This window comes from Heterodontus francisci, chromosome 6 (genome assembly GCF_036365525.1).
Source record: "Heterodontus francisci isolate sHetFra1 chromosome 6, sHetFra1.hap1, whole genome shotgun sequence".
In the NCBI taxonomy this organism is placed as follows: domain Eukaryota; kingdom Metazoa; phylum Chordata; class Chondrichthyes; order Heterodontiformes; family Heterodontidae; genus Heterodontus; species Heterodontus francisci.
Genome location: NC_090376.1, coordinates 8,665,060 through 8,681,531, shown reverse-complemented (window position 1 = coordinate 8,681,531; position 16,472 = coordinate 8,665,060). Strand labels below are relative to the sequence as shown.

At 44.0% G+C, this 16,472-nt stretch overlaps 1 protein-coding gene across 4 annotated transcripts in view; it reads right to left on the bottom strand.

Moving 5' to 3' along the window:
* Nucleotides 1-16,472, bottom strand: part of rsf1a (remodeling and spacing factor 1a) — a 112,346-nt gene that overhangs the window by 54,575 nt on the left and 41,299 nt on the right. For all 4 annotated transcript variants that reach the window (XM_068033067.1, XM_068033070.1, XM_068033068.1 and 1 more), the window contains exon 3: nucleotides 10,998-11,090. In XM_068033067.1, coding sequence (XP_067889168.1) covers nucleotides 10,998-11,090 — 93 coding nt within the window. The remainder of the gene's footprint in view (nucleotides 1-10,997; nucleotides 11,091-16,472) is intronic.

The window sequence follows — 16,472 nt, the reverse complement described above, 5'->3', positions numbered from 1 at the left end:
GTTTCCCCTTGTGGAAGAATCTAGAACTAGGGGTCACTGTTTAAAAATAAGGGGTCTCCCATTTAAGACAGAGATGAGGAGAAATTGTTTCTCTGAAAGTCTTGAGTCTTTGGAATTCTCTTCCTCAAAAGGCAGAGTAAACAGTCTTTGAATATTTTACAGCAGAGGTAGATAGATTCTTGATAAGCAAGGGGATGGAAGGTTATTAGGGGTAGGTGGAAATGTGGAGTAATCAGTTCAGCCATGATCTTATTGAATGGCAGAGCAGGCTCGAAGGGCCAAGTGGCCTACTCCTGTCCCAATTCATATGTTCGTATAAAATGGCTGCAGCAGCTGCATGAGGCAGAGAAACAGAAAGGGGTAGCGGGGGAAACTCAGTGCGCATGTGCCAGCGTGAAGGACAGAGTCTGGGCAGGCTACAATGGAGCCTCTCCCCTCAAATCTCAAGTAGCCTGTCAATATTTACTTAAGCACACACACAATGTGTGTCATTATAAGATGACGTAGAAGGGCTGATGGTGTCCATTCAATTATCCCCTCCCAGTCCGAGGCATTTTTAAAAAATTGTTTATTCTCAGGATTAGTGTCTCGCTGGAAAGAACCCTTTCCCTAGTTGCCACAACGGAGTGGCTTGCTAGGCCTCTTGGGAGGGCAATGGGTCTGGAGTCACATTTAGGCCAGACCTGAAAAGGATGGTTACCTAAAGGGATATCAGTGAACCAGTGGAGTTTTTACGACAATCCAGTATCTTCATGGTCAGTTCTACAGATGCCACTTTTTTAAAAAAAAAGTCAAATTCTCAAAGCATGAACTCATGTTCTCTGGATTGTCCAATAACATAACCTCTACACTGTCATACCCTTATTCAGGAGAGGGTAAAGAGTGAGAGCTCCCCTCCGACTGTGTAGTGATAGAAGAACAATGTGTAAAAGGTGTTCTAGAGAAGCTCTCTCGATGGCTCAGTCCACTACCTAGTGAAGCATGCAGGCCAGAAAAGGTATTAGTTTCAAATACCTGGTCTGTGCCAAGATAGCTAATCTCAGCCAGGGCTGTAGCTATGACATTGCAAATTCCCTTAGTACCCAGAGCAGGAAGGAATCAAATCACTGTTTTTGATCTAGTAAGCCCTAGCTGGCAAGTATGCATGGTGTCGGGAAAGGACAAAAGAGGGTTCAGCGGTTATGCACCTCTGCCCAATGGTTACACAACTTCAAGGTTATCAAGACGGCTCCTTGAGCAAGTTGATCAGTACCCATGGAACTGTACTGCAGGGAAAGTGTCAAAACTTCAGACAAAGGAGGAAATTGGCAACAGGAAGAAATAGATACCCTTAATATACTTCTGTAGTTCAGTTGGTAACATCACTGTCTCATGTAGAATGGAGATAGACAAGGTGTCATCCCCAATCACTGTTGGGTTAGTCTGATACCAGCAGTTGAGACACCATTAACTGGCTTGGACTTCACTGGATTGTTAGGGACAGAGATAAGGAGGAGAATAAACTTGGGGTTCTTGTACAATGAAGTGTACATCCACTCGTGTAATTTTAGGGCATTAGGATTATGGAGGTGGTGGCAGGGGACGAGTGGTGTGGATGGTGGTAGAAGTTAGGCTCCCAGTTATCACAGGTGCTCGTGATTAAGTAAAACAAGCAAGAGGGTTCTCAATCCAATGTTTCAGATCAGAGGCAGATCTTGAGAGGAGAGACAGAGGACTGTGATAAGTGTTTGTCTTTGTGAACTTAATAGAAGTGTGCAGAGGAGTGCTGAACTGCCTTTAGTTGACTAAAGTTGAATTGATATTGAGAACACAAAGAGGCGCTTCATCACAGCTGCCTCTGGTCACCATCAACTGTGTGTAAACGGATATCAGATGAGACAGCAACTGGCTGTGTTTGAGATGACTCCCAGGGGACAAAAAGAAATTCAAGTTCTCCACAATTTTTAATCTTCACTTAACCATTAGGCTAAATTGCAGCGGTGATGCATTGAGACAAACTATCCTAGTCCCAAACCGTAACATTTGAAAGTGTTTGAATTACAAAGCAATTTAAACTGATAGCAACTGAGACAGAAATTACAAAGCAGTGCCTTCCTGCAGATATTCAAAAGTCATGATTATTACATGAAATAATTTTTGCCCATTTTATACTCCATCACTGACTGAACTTCAGAGCAATATGCCAATAAAAAGTGCAGTTTTACACACACACACACCGAGCTTCTGGCTCCCTCCGAGGGCCCAGTGAGGAAGGACATGCAGAGGCAATACTAAACCTGAGGAGACCAACAGGCCATGTGATTGAGTGGCAATCTGTGCTGAGTTGGAAGGGTTACAAGTACCCAAACCACAACAGTGGATAGGGAGGAAAGCTCAATCGTCTTAGGGTCCATTCCCGAGCAAGTTTTGCTGGACAGTTGGTATACGTATGTAGATATTTGGTGAAAGTAACATTAGACTTAGCTGTGAAGCTAGCCACTGGGGAATAGCCTAAAGCAACTCATGGTTTAATTCAGACAGGAATAATGACCAGATACTGTTGTCACGACCAGGTGAGAAAGCTGTCTCAGCCTTCACCTGGTCTTACTGTAACAGGATTTAATTTTAAACACCGTGTTTTTAGCTCCTCCTTGGTGAATCCTTGTTCACCGCTCTCCAATTATAAGGCAAGAAAACCAGCACAAACAGGCTTTCTTAGGTTTAAAGAAGAAAAGCTGAAATTTATTAAACTTAAACTCTAATTCGGCTAACACCTATGGAAACACAACGCGCCCACACTAGCATGCATACGCGATACACACATGCAAATAGAGACTGAAAAGAGATGAAAAATAAAGTGGAAAAGTTTGAGGCAATATCTGAAGAGTTTTTGTTACGGTTCTTCAAGCTCACTGTAGAGTCCTTGATTGTAGGTAGATCTTGCTTTTCGTTGGAGCCCAGTATTCTTCTCAAGCATCGTTCACTGTGAGAGACTTTTCTCTCTTGGGGTTCATGTGTCTTCAGTGAGAAACAGATGGGAGCAGGCAGACAGGAGAGGCTGTGGCGAGCCAGCTAGGAGAGATCTTCTCAGTCCAGGAGCATTCTGCTTTATCCCAAAACTGTTTGTACAAATTCAAAAAACTCAGGTTGCCCAGCAGTTTAGTCATTTGACTAGCTGGTTTGACCATGTCCGTTTGTGTATTTGACCATCTTAGCAGTCAACCTGGAATGCTAGCTCCCCCACCTTCAACGTCTGACGATCAAAAGTCCATCGTGAGTTGAATGTGTCAAGGAATAGTCCTTTGTCCTTTCCAAGCACTGTCTGTTAATATGCAAATGTCTTTCCAGCCAAAGATCCATTGCAGGTTGAATGTGTCAGGGAATGGCTGCTTTGTCCTTCCAAACATTGTCTGCTAATATGCAAATGTATTTCCAGTCAAGATCTGGCAATTTTTTTTCAAAGCAAATCCTTTCTTCACTTCAATAACAGTTTGAAATTTAATGTGCACGTAGCGAAATTAACATGCCTCATGCTTGGCAGGTGGGGACCTGCATGAAACTGTTAATTATACCCTCAGAGGAAAGTCTTCAGTAAAGGAAAAGAATGAGGAGAAAGTTTTGGGGGCGGGTAGAAGAGGAAAGAAAGAAAGAATACCTGGCAGCTGGAAATATATAATTCAATGAGTAAAAGCTTTGCTTCAAAAGATGGCAAGGGTGAGAAATATTGCCTCCCTGGTGCTAGGGTCAAGGATGTCACAGAACAGCTGCAGGACATTCTGAAGGGATGTGAACAGTCAGAGGCTGTGGTATACATTGGTACCAACGACATAGGTAAAAAGAGGGATGAGGTCCTGAAACAAAAATTTAGGGAGCTAGGTAGCAGATTAAAAAGCAGGACCTCAAAGGTTGCATTCTCTGGATTACATCCAGTGCCACGTGCGAGTGAGTATAGGAATAGGAGGATAGAACAGATGACGAGATGGTGCAGGAGGGAGGGCTTTAGTTTCCGGATCACTGGGTCTGTTTCTGGCAAAGGTGGGACCTGTACAAGTTGGACATCCTTGCTGGGAAGTTTGCTAGTGCTGTTGGTGGAGGGTGGGGTGGGGGGGGGGGGGGCTGGTTTAAACTAATTTATCAGGGGAATGGGATAGAGTGGAGGTACAGTAGGGGGTGATGCTCAGTCAAATATAGAAGAGAAACAGAGTCAGTCTAGAAGGCAGAGCAAATATAGACCTGTTAAGGGACAAGTGGAAAATGCAAGGCTGGATTGCATCTATTTTAATGCAAGGAGTCTCACTCGTAACACAGACGAATTGGGGGCATAGATTAGCACACGGGATTATGATATTGTTGCTATCACAGAGACATGGTTGAGGGAGGGGCAGGACTGGCAACTCAATATTCCTGAGGATAGAATCTTCAGGCGTGACATGGGAGATAAAAGAGAAGGTGGCACTGCACTGTTGATCAAGGAGTCAATTACTGCAGTAAGGAGGGATGATATCTTAGACGGTTCTTCAAATGAGGCCATTTGGGTAAAACTTAAAAACAAAAAGGCTGGGAGTACTACAGGCCTCCAAACAGTCAAGGGGAGATAGAGGAGCAAATATGTAGGCAAATCTCAGAGAGGCGGAAAAATAATAAGGTAATAATAATAGGGGATTTCAACTTACCCAATATCAACTGGGATAGTCTTAGTGTAAAAAGCTTAAAGGGGGCAGAATTCTTAAAATGCATACAGGAGAGCTTTTTGAGCCAGCATGTAGAAAGCCCGATAAGAGAAGGGGCAGTATTGGACCTAATCCTAGGGAATGAAGCTGGACAAGTGGTAGAAGTGTCAGTGGGGGAGCATTTTGGGGATTGTGATATACTTGAACATATAAGCATTGAAAGGGAGGAAGTATTAGCTGTTTTAGCAGGCTTAAAATTGGATAAATCCCCAGGCCCAGATGAGAAGTATCACAGGCTGTTATGTGAGGCAAGGGAGGAGATAGCAGGAACTAACACAAATTTTCAAATCCTCTCTGGCCACAGGGGAGGTACTGCGAATGTGGTGCCATTATTCAAGAAGGGTATCAGGGATAAATCAGGTAATTACAGGCCGGTGAGCCTAACATCAGTGGTTGGGAAAATATTGGAAAAATTTCTGAGGGACCGGATTAATCTGCACTTGGAGAGGCAGGGATAGTCAGCATGGTTTTGTCAGGGGGAGATCGTGTCTAACTAACTTGATTGAATTTTTTGAGGCGGTGCCTAGATGTGTACTTGACAGTAAAGCAGCTGATGTAGTCTACATGGACTTCAGTAAGGCTTTTGATAAGGTACCGCATGGGAGATTGGTTAAGAAGGTAAGAACCCATGGGATCCAGGGCAATTTGGCAAACTGGATCCAAAATTGGCTTAGCGGCAGGAGGCAGAGGGTGATGGTCGAGGGTTGTTTCTGCGAGTGAAAGCCTGTGACCAGTGGTGTACCGCAGGGATCGGTGATGGGACCCTTGCTGTTTGCAGTGTACATTAATGATTTAGACGTGAATATAGGAGGCATAAGTTTTCAGATGACACGAAAATTGTTGGTGTCGTAAATAGTGAGGAGGAAAGCCTTAGATTACAGGACGATATAGATGGGCTGGTAAGATGGGCGGAGCAGTGGCAAATGGAATTTAATCCTGAGAAGTGTGAGGTGATGCATTTTGGGAGGACTAACAAGGCAAGGGAGTATACAATGGACGGTAGGACTCTATGAAGTACAGAAGGTCAGAGGGACCTTGGTGTACTTGTCCACAGATCACTGAAGGCAGCAGCACAGTAGATAAGGTGGTTAGGAAGGCATATGGGATACTTGCCTTTATTAGCCGAGGCATAGAATATAAGAGCAGGGAGGTTATGATGGAGCTGTATAAAATGCTAGTTAGGCCACAGCTGGAGTACTGTGTACAGTTGTAGGCACCACACTATAGGAAGGATGTGATTGCAATGGAGAGGGTGCAGAGGAGTTTCACCAGGATGTTGCCTGGGCTGCAGCATTTCAGCAATGAAGAAAGACTGAAAAGGCTCGGGTTGTTTTCCTTAGAACAGAGAAAGCTGAGGGGGGGACATGATTGAGGTATACAAAATTATGAGGGGCATTGATAGGTTAGATAGGAAAAAACTTTTTCCCTTAGCGGAGGGGTCAATAACCAGGTCGCATAGATTTAAGGTAAGGGGCAGGAGGTTTAGAGGGGATTTGAGGAAAAGAAATTTCATCCAGATGGTGGTTGGAATCTGGAACACACTGCCTGAAGAGGTGGTAGAGGCAGGAACCCTCGCAACATTTAAGTAGCATTTAGATGAGCACTTGAAACCTCAAGCATACAAGGCTACGGGCCAAGTGCTGGAAAATGGGACTAGAATAGTTAGGTGCTTGATGGCCAGCATGGAGACAATGGGCCGAAGGTCCTGTTTCTGTGCTGTATAACTCTATGACTCTAAATATTAAATCAAAAGCAAAATACTGTGGATGCTGGAAATCTGCAATAAAAACAAACTGCTGGAAATTCTCAAAACGTCTAGCAGCATCTGTGAAGAGAGAAGCAGAGTTAATGTTTCAGGCCAGACCTGAGTTTTCCATCACTTTGTTTTTATTATATGGAATTCTGGCACTTTACAGGGACATTAATCTACACCCAAGTATTTAATGTTAACTGCAGGTGCTAATACACTCACTTTCCCTGCATTGGGATCACCCATACACTGTATCTTGTGTTATCAGAATGTTTATGCATACAATGCTTATGGAATAAATGCTCGAGTATGATCAGCTAGTAGGGGTATTCTATAGGGCTCCAAATAGTGAGGGTGTATTAGAGGAGCAAATCTGCAGGGAAATCACAGAGACAGATGTGCAAGAACTATAGAGTGGTGATATTGGGGAACTTTTAATTACTCAAATACCAACTGGAATAATTTTAAGAGTGGAGGGAGAGGAATTTCTGAAATGTGTTCGAGAACTTCCTTGATCAGGATGTTCTCAGCCCAATTAGAAAAGAGGCACTGCTGGATCTGGTGCTGGAAATGAGGTGGACCAAGCGTCAATGGGGAAGCACTTGGGAAACAGCGATCATCATAAGGTTTAGGCTTGTAATAAAGAGAAGCTCGGATCAAGATAAAGTAGAACAGTTAGGTTGGAAGAGGGCTAATTTTAATGCAGTGAGAAGGGATCTAGCCAGGATAAAATAGAACAAAGACTGACAGGAAAAACTTTAATGGAATAATGGTTATCTTTAAGGAAGAAATGTTTCAGGTAAAGGCTAGGTGCATTCCAACAAGGGCGAAAGGTAGGGGAACCAAAAACAGGGCTCCTAGGATGATGAGGGAGATAGAGATTATGATGAAACAAAAAAAAGGTGTATGATGCATGTCAGGTGAATTCTTTAAGTGAGAACCAGGCCAAATACAATAAACTGAGAGGGAAGGTGAAGAGAAAAATAAGACTGGCAGAGAGAAAATATGAGAATAGAATGGCAGTCAACATAAAAGAGAACCCAAAATCATCTACTGGCATGTAAATAGGAAGCGAGTAGTGGGGCCTTTTAGGGACAAAGAGGGTAATATATGCTTAAAGGTACGGAGCAAGGCTCAAATACTTAATGAGTACTTTGCATCAGTGTTTACTAAGCAAGAGGACTCTGACAATTATCAGTAGAAGAGGAGAGACTACAGGCAATGGATAGGGTAAAAATTGAGAGGGAGCAGGTACTGGAAAGGCCGGCTATGCTCAAGGTAGATAGGTCAGCTGGTCCAGACACCTTGCATCCCAGATTGCAGAAGGGCTTGCATAATCTGCCAATCTTCCCTATATGGGAGATAATTTAAACCAATATTTTGCATCGGTCTTCACAGTGGAGGACACTATAAACATCCCACAGACATCAGATAAGAAAGGAGCTAATGGGAGGAAAGAACTTGTTACAGTCTCTATCACGAGGGACAAAGTATTCGTCAAACTAATGGAACTAAAGGCAGACAAGTCGCCAGGACCTGATGGCCTACATCCAAGGGTTTTAAAGGAAGTGGCTGCAGAGATAGTGGAGGCATTGGTCGAAATATTCCAGAATGCACTGGATTCCGGGAGGGTCCCAGCGGATTGGAAAACCGCTAATGTGACGCCCCTGTTCCAGAATGGAGGGAGACAAAAAGCAGGAAACTGTAGGCCAGTCATCCTAACATTGGTCACTGGGAAAATGCTATAGTCCATTATTAAGGAAGAAATAGCAGGACATTTAGAAAAACTTAATGTAATCAAACAGAATCAACATGGTTTTGTAAAAGGGAAATCATTTGACAAATTTGCTAGAGTTTTGTGAGGATATAACAAGCAGAGTTGATAAAGGGGAACCGATAGATGTAGTGTATTTGGATTTCCAGAAGGCATTCAATAAGGTGCCACATAAAAGATTATTGCACAAGATAGGAGCTCACGGCATTGGGGGTAATGTATTAGCATGGATTGAAGATTGGTTAACTCACAGAAAACAGAGAATCGGATTAATGGGTCTTTTTCAGGTTGGAGTGCCACAAGGATCGGTCCTAGGGCCTCAATTATTTACTATCTAAATTAATGACTTGAAGGGGCAGAGTGTAATATATCCAAATTTGCTGACAATACAAAAATAGGTGAGAGGGCATGTTGTGATGAGGGCGCATGGAATCTGCAAGGGGATATAAGTAGGTTGAGTGAGTGGGCAAAAACTTGTCAGATGGAGTTTAATGTAGGAAAGTGTGAGGTCACGCACTTTGGTAGGAAGAATCAAAAGGCAGACTATTATTTAAATGGGGAGAGACTTCAAAAAGTGCAGCACAGAGGGATCTGGGTGTTCTTGTGCATAAAACACAAAACGTTAGCATGCAGGTGCAGCAAGTAATTAAGAAGGCAAATGGAATTATGGCCATTATTGCTAAGGAGTTGGAGTTTAAAAATAGGGAAGTCTTGTTACAACTGTACAGGGTGTTGGTGAGGCCGCACCTGGAGCACTGTGTACAGTTCTGGTCCCTGTATTTTAGAAAGGATATACTGGCATTGGAGGCAGTTCAAAAGAGATTCACTAGGCTGATTCCTGGGATGAAGGGGTTGACTTATCAAGAATGGCTAAACAGGTTAGGCCTTTATTCATTGGAGTTTAGAAGAATGAGGGGTGATCTTATTGAAACATACAAGATTCTGAGGGGGCTTGACAGAGTAAATGTTGAGAAGATGTTTCCACTAGTGGGGAATCTCGAACTAGGGGACATAGTTACAGAATAAGGGGACACTCATTTAAAACAGAGATGCGAAGGAATTTCTTCTCTCAGAGGGTAGTGAATGCCTGGAATTCTCTACCCCAGAGTGTTGTGGAGTTTAGATCACTGAAAGTATTTGAACAGGAGGTAGATAGATTTTTGAAATGTTGGGGAGTTGAGGGCTATAAGGAGGTGGCACGAAAGAGGAGTTGAGGTCTGGGGCAGATCAGCCATGATCTTATTGAATAGTGGAGCAGGCTTGAGGGGCCGAATGGCCTACTCCTGCTCCTATTTCTTATGTTATGTTCTTATATGGGGGAGGTGCCAGAGGATTGGAGAGTGGCAACGGTCACACCCTTTTTGAAGAAAGGGTGCAAGGACAGTCCTAGCAACTATAGGTCAGTTAGTTTCAGTGGTGGGTCAGGTTTTAGAAACAATAATAATGGGGGGAAAAAAATCAACAGGCACTTGGAGAGGTTCAAGTTGATTAAGGATAGGCAGTAAGGATTTGTGGAAGGCAGATCATGCTTGACTAAACTAATCGAATTTTTTGATGAAGTAACAGAGAAGGTTAACGAAGAGAATACGGCGGATATTGTTTTAAGAAAGCGTTTGATAAAGTACCACATTAAAGGCTACTTAACAAAACTGAGGCTCAGGGATTAGGAGGGTCAGTGTCCAAAAGGATAAAAATTGGCTTAAGGACAGAAAACAGCAAGTTGTGGTAAATGGTTGTTTTTCAGATCGGAGGATGGTGGACAGTGGCGTTCCTCAAGGGTCAGTCCTAGGATCAATGCTCTTTTGCTATATATAACGACTTGGATCTTGGAATACAAAGAAGAATTTCAAAATTTGCTGATGATACTAACCTTGGAGGAGTGACAAACAGTGAGGATGATACGAACTGCCTGCAAAAGGACATAGATAGGCTAGCAGAATGGGCAGACAAGAGGCAGATAGAATTTAATACTGACAAGTGTGAGGTGATGCATTTTGGCAGAAGGAATAGAATGGTGCAATATAGCCTTAATGGCACAGTTATAGCATGTGCAGGATAGAGGGACCTGGGGGTGCGTGTGCACTAGATCTTTGAAGGTGGCGAGACATAATGAGAGTGTGATTGCCAAAGCAGGGAAGTTATGCTGAAAATTTATACAGGTCTGGTTAGTCTCCAACTAAAGTACTGCGTCCAGTTCTAGTCACACACTTTAGGAAGGATGTGAAGTTGCTCGAAAGAGTGCAGAGGAGATTTACCAGAATGGTTCCAGGGATGGGGAATTTTAGTTACAAGGTTGGAAAAGCTGGCGTTGTTCTCCTTGGAGCAAAGGTGACAGATGGGAGATTTGATAGAGGTGTACAAGATTATTGATGGTCGGCACGGACTTGGTGGGTTTCTCTCTATGACAGGTTTAGATAAGTTAGATAAGAAAAAACTGTTACCATTAACTGATATAAGGACTAGGGGACACTTGATTGAAGGTTTTGGGCTAAAGATGCAGGGGGAAAGTGAGGAGGAACTTTTTTATGCAACAGGTAGTAATGACCTGGATCTTGCTACCCACAAGGGTAGTGGAAGCGGAGACAATCAATGATTTCAAAAGGAAATTGGATGAGCACTTGAAAGAAATAAACTTGCAGGGTTACGGGAATCAAGCAAGGGAATGGGATTGAATTGCTCCATGGAGAGGCAGCATGGACTCGATGGGCCAAATGGCCTCCTTCTATGCTGTAAGTGACTCTGCGACTCTATGTTAAGAAATTACCTTTAAGAGGCCAAGTTTGCATTCGGCGTCCATCTCAGTGTATCCAATTTTTTCCATCTCCCAGGCCCAAGTATTGTTGTACTCCAGGCAAATCTATTTAAAAAAAATCATTTTACAATGTGCTGTTTACATATTAATCAGAAGTTTAAAAATTTTTGAAAATAGAATAGAAAAAAAAAACATCAACACAGAGCAATTAAAAGTTTGACTTTAAAAGCTTCCCCACGATGACTTTTTGGTAAAGAAAAGTTGCAACCAAGCCATACAAAACAGGTAATGAAATCAAATTTCAACCTGCGCCATCATGCAGGGAGACAGTAGGAGGCATCAGAGCTATCTCCGCCAAATAAGTCACATCTGAGATAACCAGGCTGGGTCAGATCCCAATTGTGTGCCACTGACCTAATGCTTAAATATGCATATTGGGGAAGACTATAAAGTTGCCAGAAATAGTAGTAAACCTGAGGATTGGGAGGATTTTAGAATTCAGCAAAGGAGGACGAAGAAACTAATAAAGAAAGGGAGAATAAAACATGAATGCAAGCTCGCAGAAATTATAGAAACGGACCATAAAAGCTTCTACAGGTAGGTAAAAAAGGAAATGTTACACTAAGACAAATGTGGGCCTATTACAGGCAGTCAGGAGAATTTATAGTGGGGAATAGAGAAATGGCACAGAAGCTAAATGATTACTTTGTGTCTGTCTTCACTGAGGAAGATACAAGAAATCTCCCAGAATTAGAGATCCAAGAGATTAGGGGGGCAAATTAGTATTAGTAAGAAGGTTGTATGGAGAAATTAATGGGGCTGAAGGTTGATAAGTCCCAAGGACTTGATATTCCACATTCCAGAATGTTGAAAGGGGTAGCTATGGAGATAGTGCATGCATTGGTCATCTTCCAAAATTCTATAGATTGGAAGGTCGCAGATGTTGTCCCACTATTTCAGAAGGGAGGGAGAGAGAAAACAGGGAATTACAGACCGGTTAGCTTTACATCAGTTGTTGGGAAAATGCCACAATCTATTCTAAAGGATGTGATAAATGGACGGCACAGTGGCGCAGTGGTTAGCACCGCAGCCTCACAGCTCCAGCGACCCGATTCTGGGTACTGCCTGTGCGGAGTTTGCAAGTTCTTCCTGTGACCGCGTGGGTTTTCGCCGGGTGCTCCGGTTTCCTCCCACAGCCAAAGACTTGCAGGTTGATAGGTAAATTGGCCATTATAAATTGCCCCTAGTATAGGTAGATGGTAGGGGAATTGAGGGAAGGTGGGGATGTGGTAGGAATATGGGATTAATGTAGGATTAGTATAAATGGGTTGATGGTCGGCACAGACTCGGTGGGCCGAAGGGCCTGTTTCAGTGCTGTATCTCTAAGAAAGAAAAGACACTTGGATAATAATGACCTGATTGGGCTTAGTCAACATGGATTTATGAATGGGAAATCATGTCTGACGAACCTGTTGGGAGTTTTTTGAGGATGTTACTAACAGAATTGATAAAGGGGAGTAGGTGGATGTGGTGTACTTGGATTTTCAGAAGGCTTTTGATAAAGTCCCCCACAGGAGGTTGGTTAGCAAAATTAAAGCACATGGGATAGGAGGTAATATACTGGCATGAATTAAGGATTGGTTAACAGGCAGAGAGTAGGAATAAACGTTGGCAGGCTGTGACTAGTGGGGTACCACAGGGATCAGTGCTTGGGACCCAGCTGTTCACAATATATATCAACGATTTGGATGTGGGGACCAAATGTAGCATTTCCAAGTTCGCGGATGACACAAATCTAGGTGGAAATGTGCATTGTGAGGAAGATGAAAAGTGCCTTCATGGGGATTTGGACAGACTTAGTGAATGGGCAAGAACGTGGCAGATGGAATATAATGTGGAAAAATGTGAGGTTGTTCACTTCGGTAGGATGAACATATGTACAGAGTATTTCTTAAATGGTAAAAGATTAGAAAGTGTAGATGTACAAAGGGACCTGGGTGTCCTTGTCAATAAGTCACTGAAAGCCAACATGCAGGTGCAGCAAGCAATTAGGAAGGCTAATGGTTTGTTAGCTTTTATCACAAGAGGATTTGAGTACAGGAGCAGTGAAGTCTTGCTTCAACTGCATCGAACCTTAGTTAGGCCGTACTTGGAGTACTGGGTGCAGTTTTGCCCCCCCCTTACCTTAGGAAGGATATTACCACCATAGAGGGAGTGCAATGAAGGTTCACCAGACTTGTTCCTGGGATGGCGGGACTGTCCTATGAAGAGAGATTGGGGAAACTGGGCCTGTACTCTCTAGAGTTTCGAAGAATGAGAGGTGATCTCATTGAAACCTGCAAAATACTTAAAAGGGATAGACAGGGTAGATGCAGCTAAGATGTTTCCCCTGGTTGCGGAGTCTAGAACCAGGGCACAATTTCAAAATGAGGGAAGCCTCTTGGGACAGAGATGAGGAGAAATTTCTTTACTCAGAGGGTTGTGAATCTTTGGAATTCTCTACCCCAGAGGGCTGTGGAAGCTCAGTCATTGAGAATGTTTAAAGCAGAGATTGACAGATTTCTAAATACAAATGACATAAGGGGCTATATGAGAGTAGTGTGGGAAAAAGTAATTGAAGTGAATGATCAGCCATGATCATATTGAATGGTGGGGCACGGTCAATGGGCTTAATGGCCTACTCCTGCTCCTATGTTCCCATGACTGAGCATTGGTATGATGCACACTACAGTTGAGCAGTTAGAACACAAGAAATAGGAGTAGCCCACATGGCCCCTCAATCCTGCTCTGCCATTCAATATCATGCCTAAACTCCGACATCAACTTTCTCTCCCTATCCCCATATCAGTTGATTTCCCTCGTGCCCAAAAATCTATCAAGCTCAGTCTTGATTGTAATCAACATCCAAAGCCCTCTGAGGGGGTAGAAAATTCCAAAGATTCACAAGTGAAGGGTGAAGTAATTTCACCTTATTTCAGTCCTAATGACCAACCCCTTAATCTGAGACTATGATCCCAGTTCTGGACTCACCACCCAGGGGAAACAGTTTAACACTCTAACTGGCTTGTGTACGAAGGATCGCCCATCGACTTCGTTACTTGACAGTACCCAGAGTTGATGGGCTAGTATAGTAACATGAGGCAATTCCTTTGACAGAGCAGGGGACAAATTTGGGTAGGGGGTGATTTATTTTAATATATTCAGGGATGTCAAGGACCGATTCACAAAAGAAAACCAGAATGAGTCGTGGCACTGCAGACAGAGCACCAATGCACATGCATCATGAGCCATCCGCTTTGCTTAGTTCCTTGAGTCGCACCAGGAAGGAAGTTACAGGGTACAGTCTGCAGCATCTCCCCATAAGTGGAGGGAAATTGGACTGTGAAGACCTGTCTGGACTAGTATCCTAGTGACATGCAAAAAGAGACATTGGCAGTGGCCTCACAGCAGACAGAGACACAAGTTTAGACAATCCACCATAACGCATGTCAGCAATTACTAAACAGATATACAATGAATACATCTGTGCCCGCTCAGCATACAATCACAGTAATTATCTTTAATTTCACACGAACGTGCTTAGCCAGTGGCCTAGTAGGTAAATGTACTGCACATTTCTTGACCAGAAACATAACTGGACCAGCCACATTAGTACTGTGGCTGCAAGAGCAGGACTTCAATGTTTGTGATGCGGTCCTGCCAGCAGATCTTGAGGATGCTGCGGAGGCATCGCTGATGGAACCGCTCTAGAAGACGTACACGACGGTGGTATAGGACCCATGACTTGGCAGCATACAGAAGGATGGTGAGGACTACGGCTTTGTACACTTTGAGAGTTTGGTCTGTGCTCTAAAGCTGTGGTTGCTCACACTCGTTTGTAGAGTCTGCCGAATGTCCTGTTTGCTTTCGAGAGCCTATTGTCCACTTCCTTGTCTATGGTGGCATCAAACGAGATGACGCTCCCCAAATAAGTAAATTGCTTTACGGCACTCAGCTCAGTTCCTTCGATGACAATGCCTGGTGGTCTATATTCTTCTTGGGGTGCAGGCTGATGCAGGACTTCAGTTTTCTATAAACTGGAAACAGCCAACATCAACAGCATCAAGGCCATCCTCCTGCAAAGTCAACTGCGCTGGGTGGGTCACGCTGCCCAGATGGACAACAGTCGCCTGCCCAAGATCGTGTTGTATGGAGAGCTGACCACTGGTAAAAGGAACAGAGGGCCCCATGCAAATGTTTCATGGACTCCCTGAAGAAGTCCCTCCCTGAGTGCCACATCAACCATCGCCAGTGGGAAGCGCAGGCCATAGATAGTGATGCCTGGAGGTGCTACATCAGGAGGGCTACAGACACCTTTGAGACTGAGCGAAGAACCAGCATGAAAGAGAAAAGGAGAAGGATAGATACAATTGCCCCCAGCAGTGACGACACCTTCACTTGTACTCACTGTGGAAGAATCTGTGGATAGGACTGACTAGCCACCAGTGGGCCTACAACTGATGAGGACAATCTTCCCAAAATCTTAGCCCATGAAGAAATGCCAAGAAGACGACGACAACAGCAGATAGAGACTGGGTATTCTGCAGTGAGTGACTCACCTCCCAACTCCCTAAAGCCTGTCCACCATCTGCAAGGTACAAGTCAGGAGTGCGTTGGAATACTCTCCACCTGCCTGGATGAGTGCAACTCCAACAACACTCAAGAAGCTCGACGTTATCCAAAACAAAGCAACGCACTAAATCAGTAGCTTGACTATCTTTTCTCCACTGGTCCAGTCTCTTCCCACCTACATCCGTGACTCTCTGACGCCCTACGTCATTTTGACAATTTCCAGTTTCTTGGTCCCAACCGCCTCCTCTTCACTATGGACGTCCAATCTCTCTGCACTTCCATCCCCCACCAGGACGGTTTGAGGGCTCTCCGCTTCTTCCTTGAACAGAGGCCCAACCAGTCCCCATCCAGCACCACCCTCCTCCGCCTGACTGAACTTGTTCTCACATTGAACAACTTCTCCTCCAACTCCACTCACTTCCTTCAAGTAAAAGGTGTTGCAATGGGTACCCGCATGGGTCCTAGTTATGCCTATCTTTTTGTGGGATATGTCGAACATTCCTTGTTCCAGTCCTACTCAGGCCCCCTCCCCCAACTCTTTTTCCGGTACATTGATGACTGCATCGGTACTGTTTCCTGCTCCTGCCCCGAACTGGAAAACTTTATCAACTTTGCTTCTAATTTCCACCCTTCTCTCACCTTTACATGGTCCATCTCCGACACTTCCCTTCTCTTCCTCGACTTCTCTGTCTCCATCTCTGGTGATAGGCCGTCTACTAATATTCATTATAAGCCCACTGACTCCCACAGCTACCTCAACTACACTTCTTCACACCCTGCCTTCTGTAAGGACTCCATTCCATTCTCCCAGTTTCTCCGTCTTCGCCGCATCTGCTCTGACGATACTACCTTCCATGACAGCGCTTCTGAGATGTC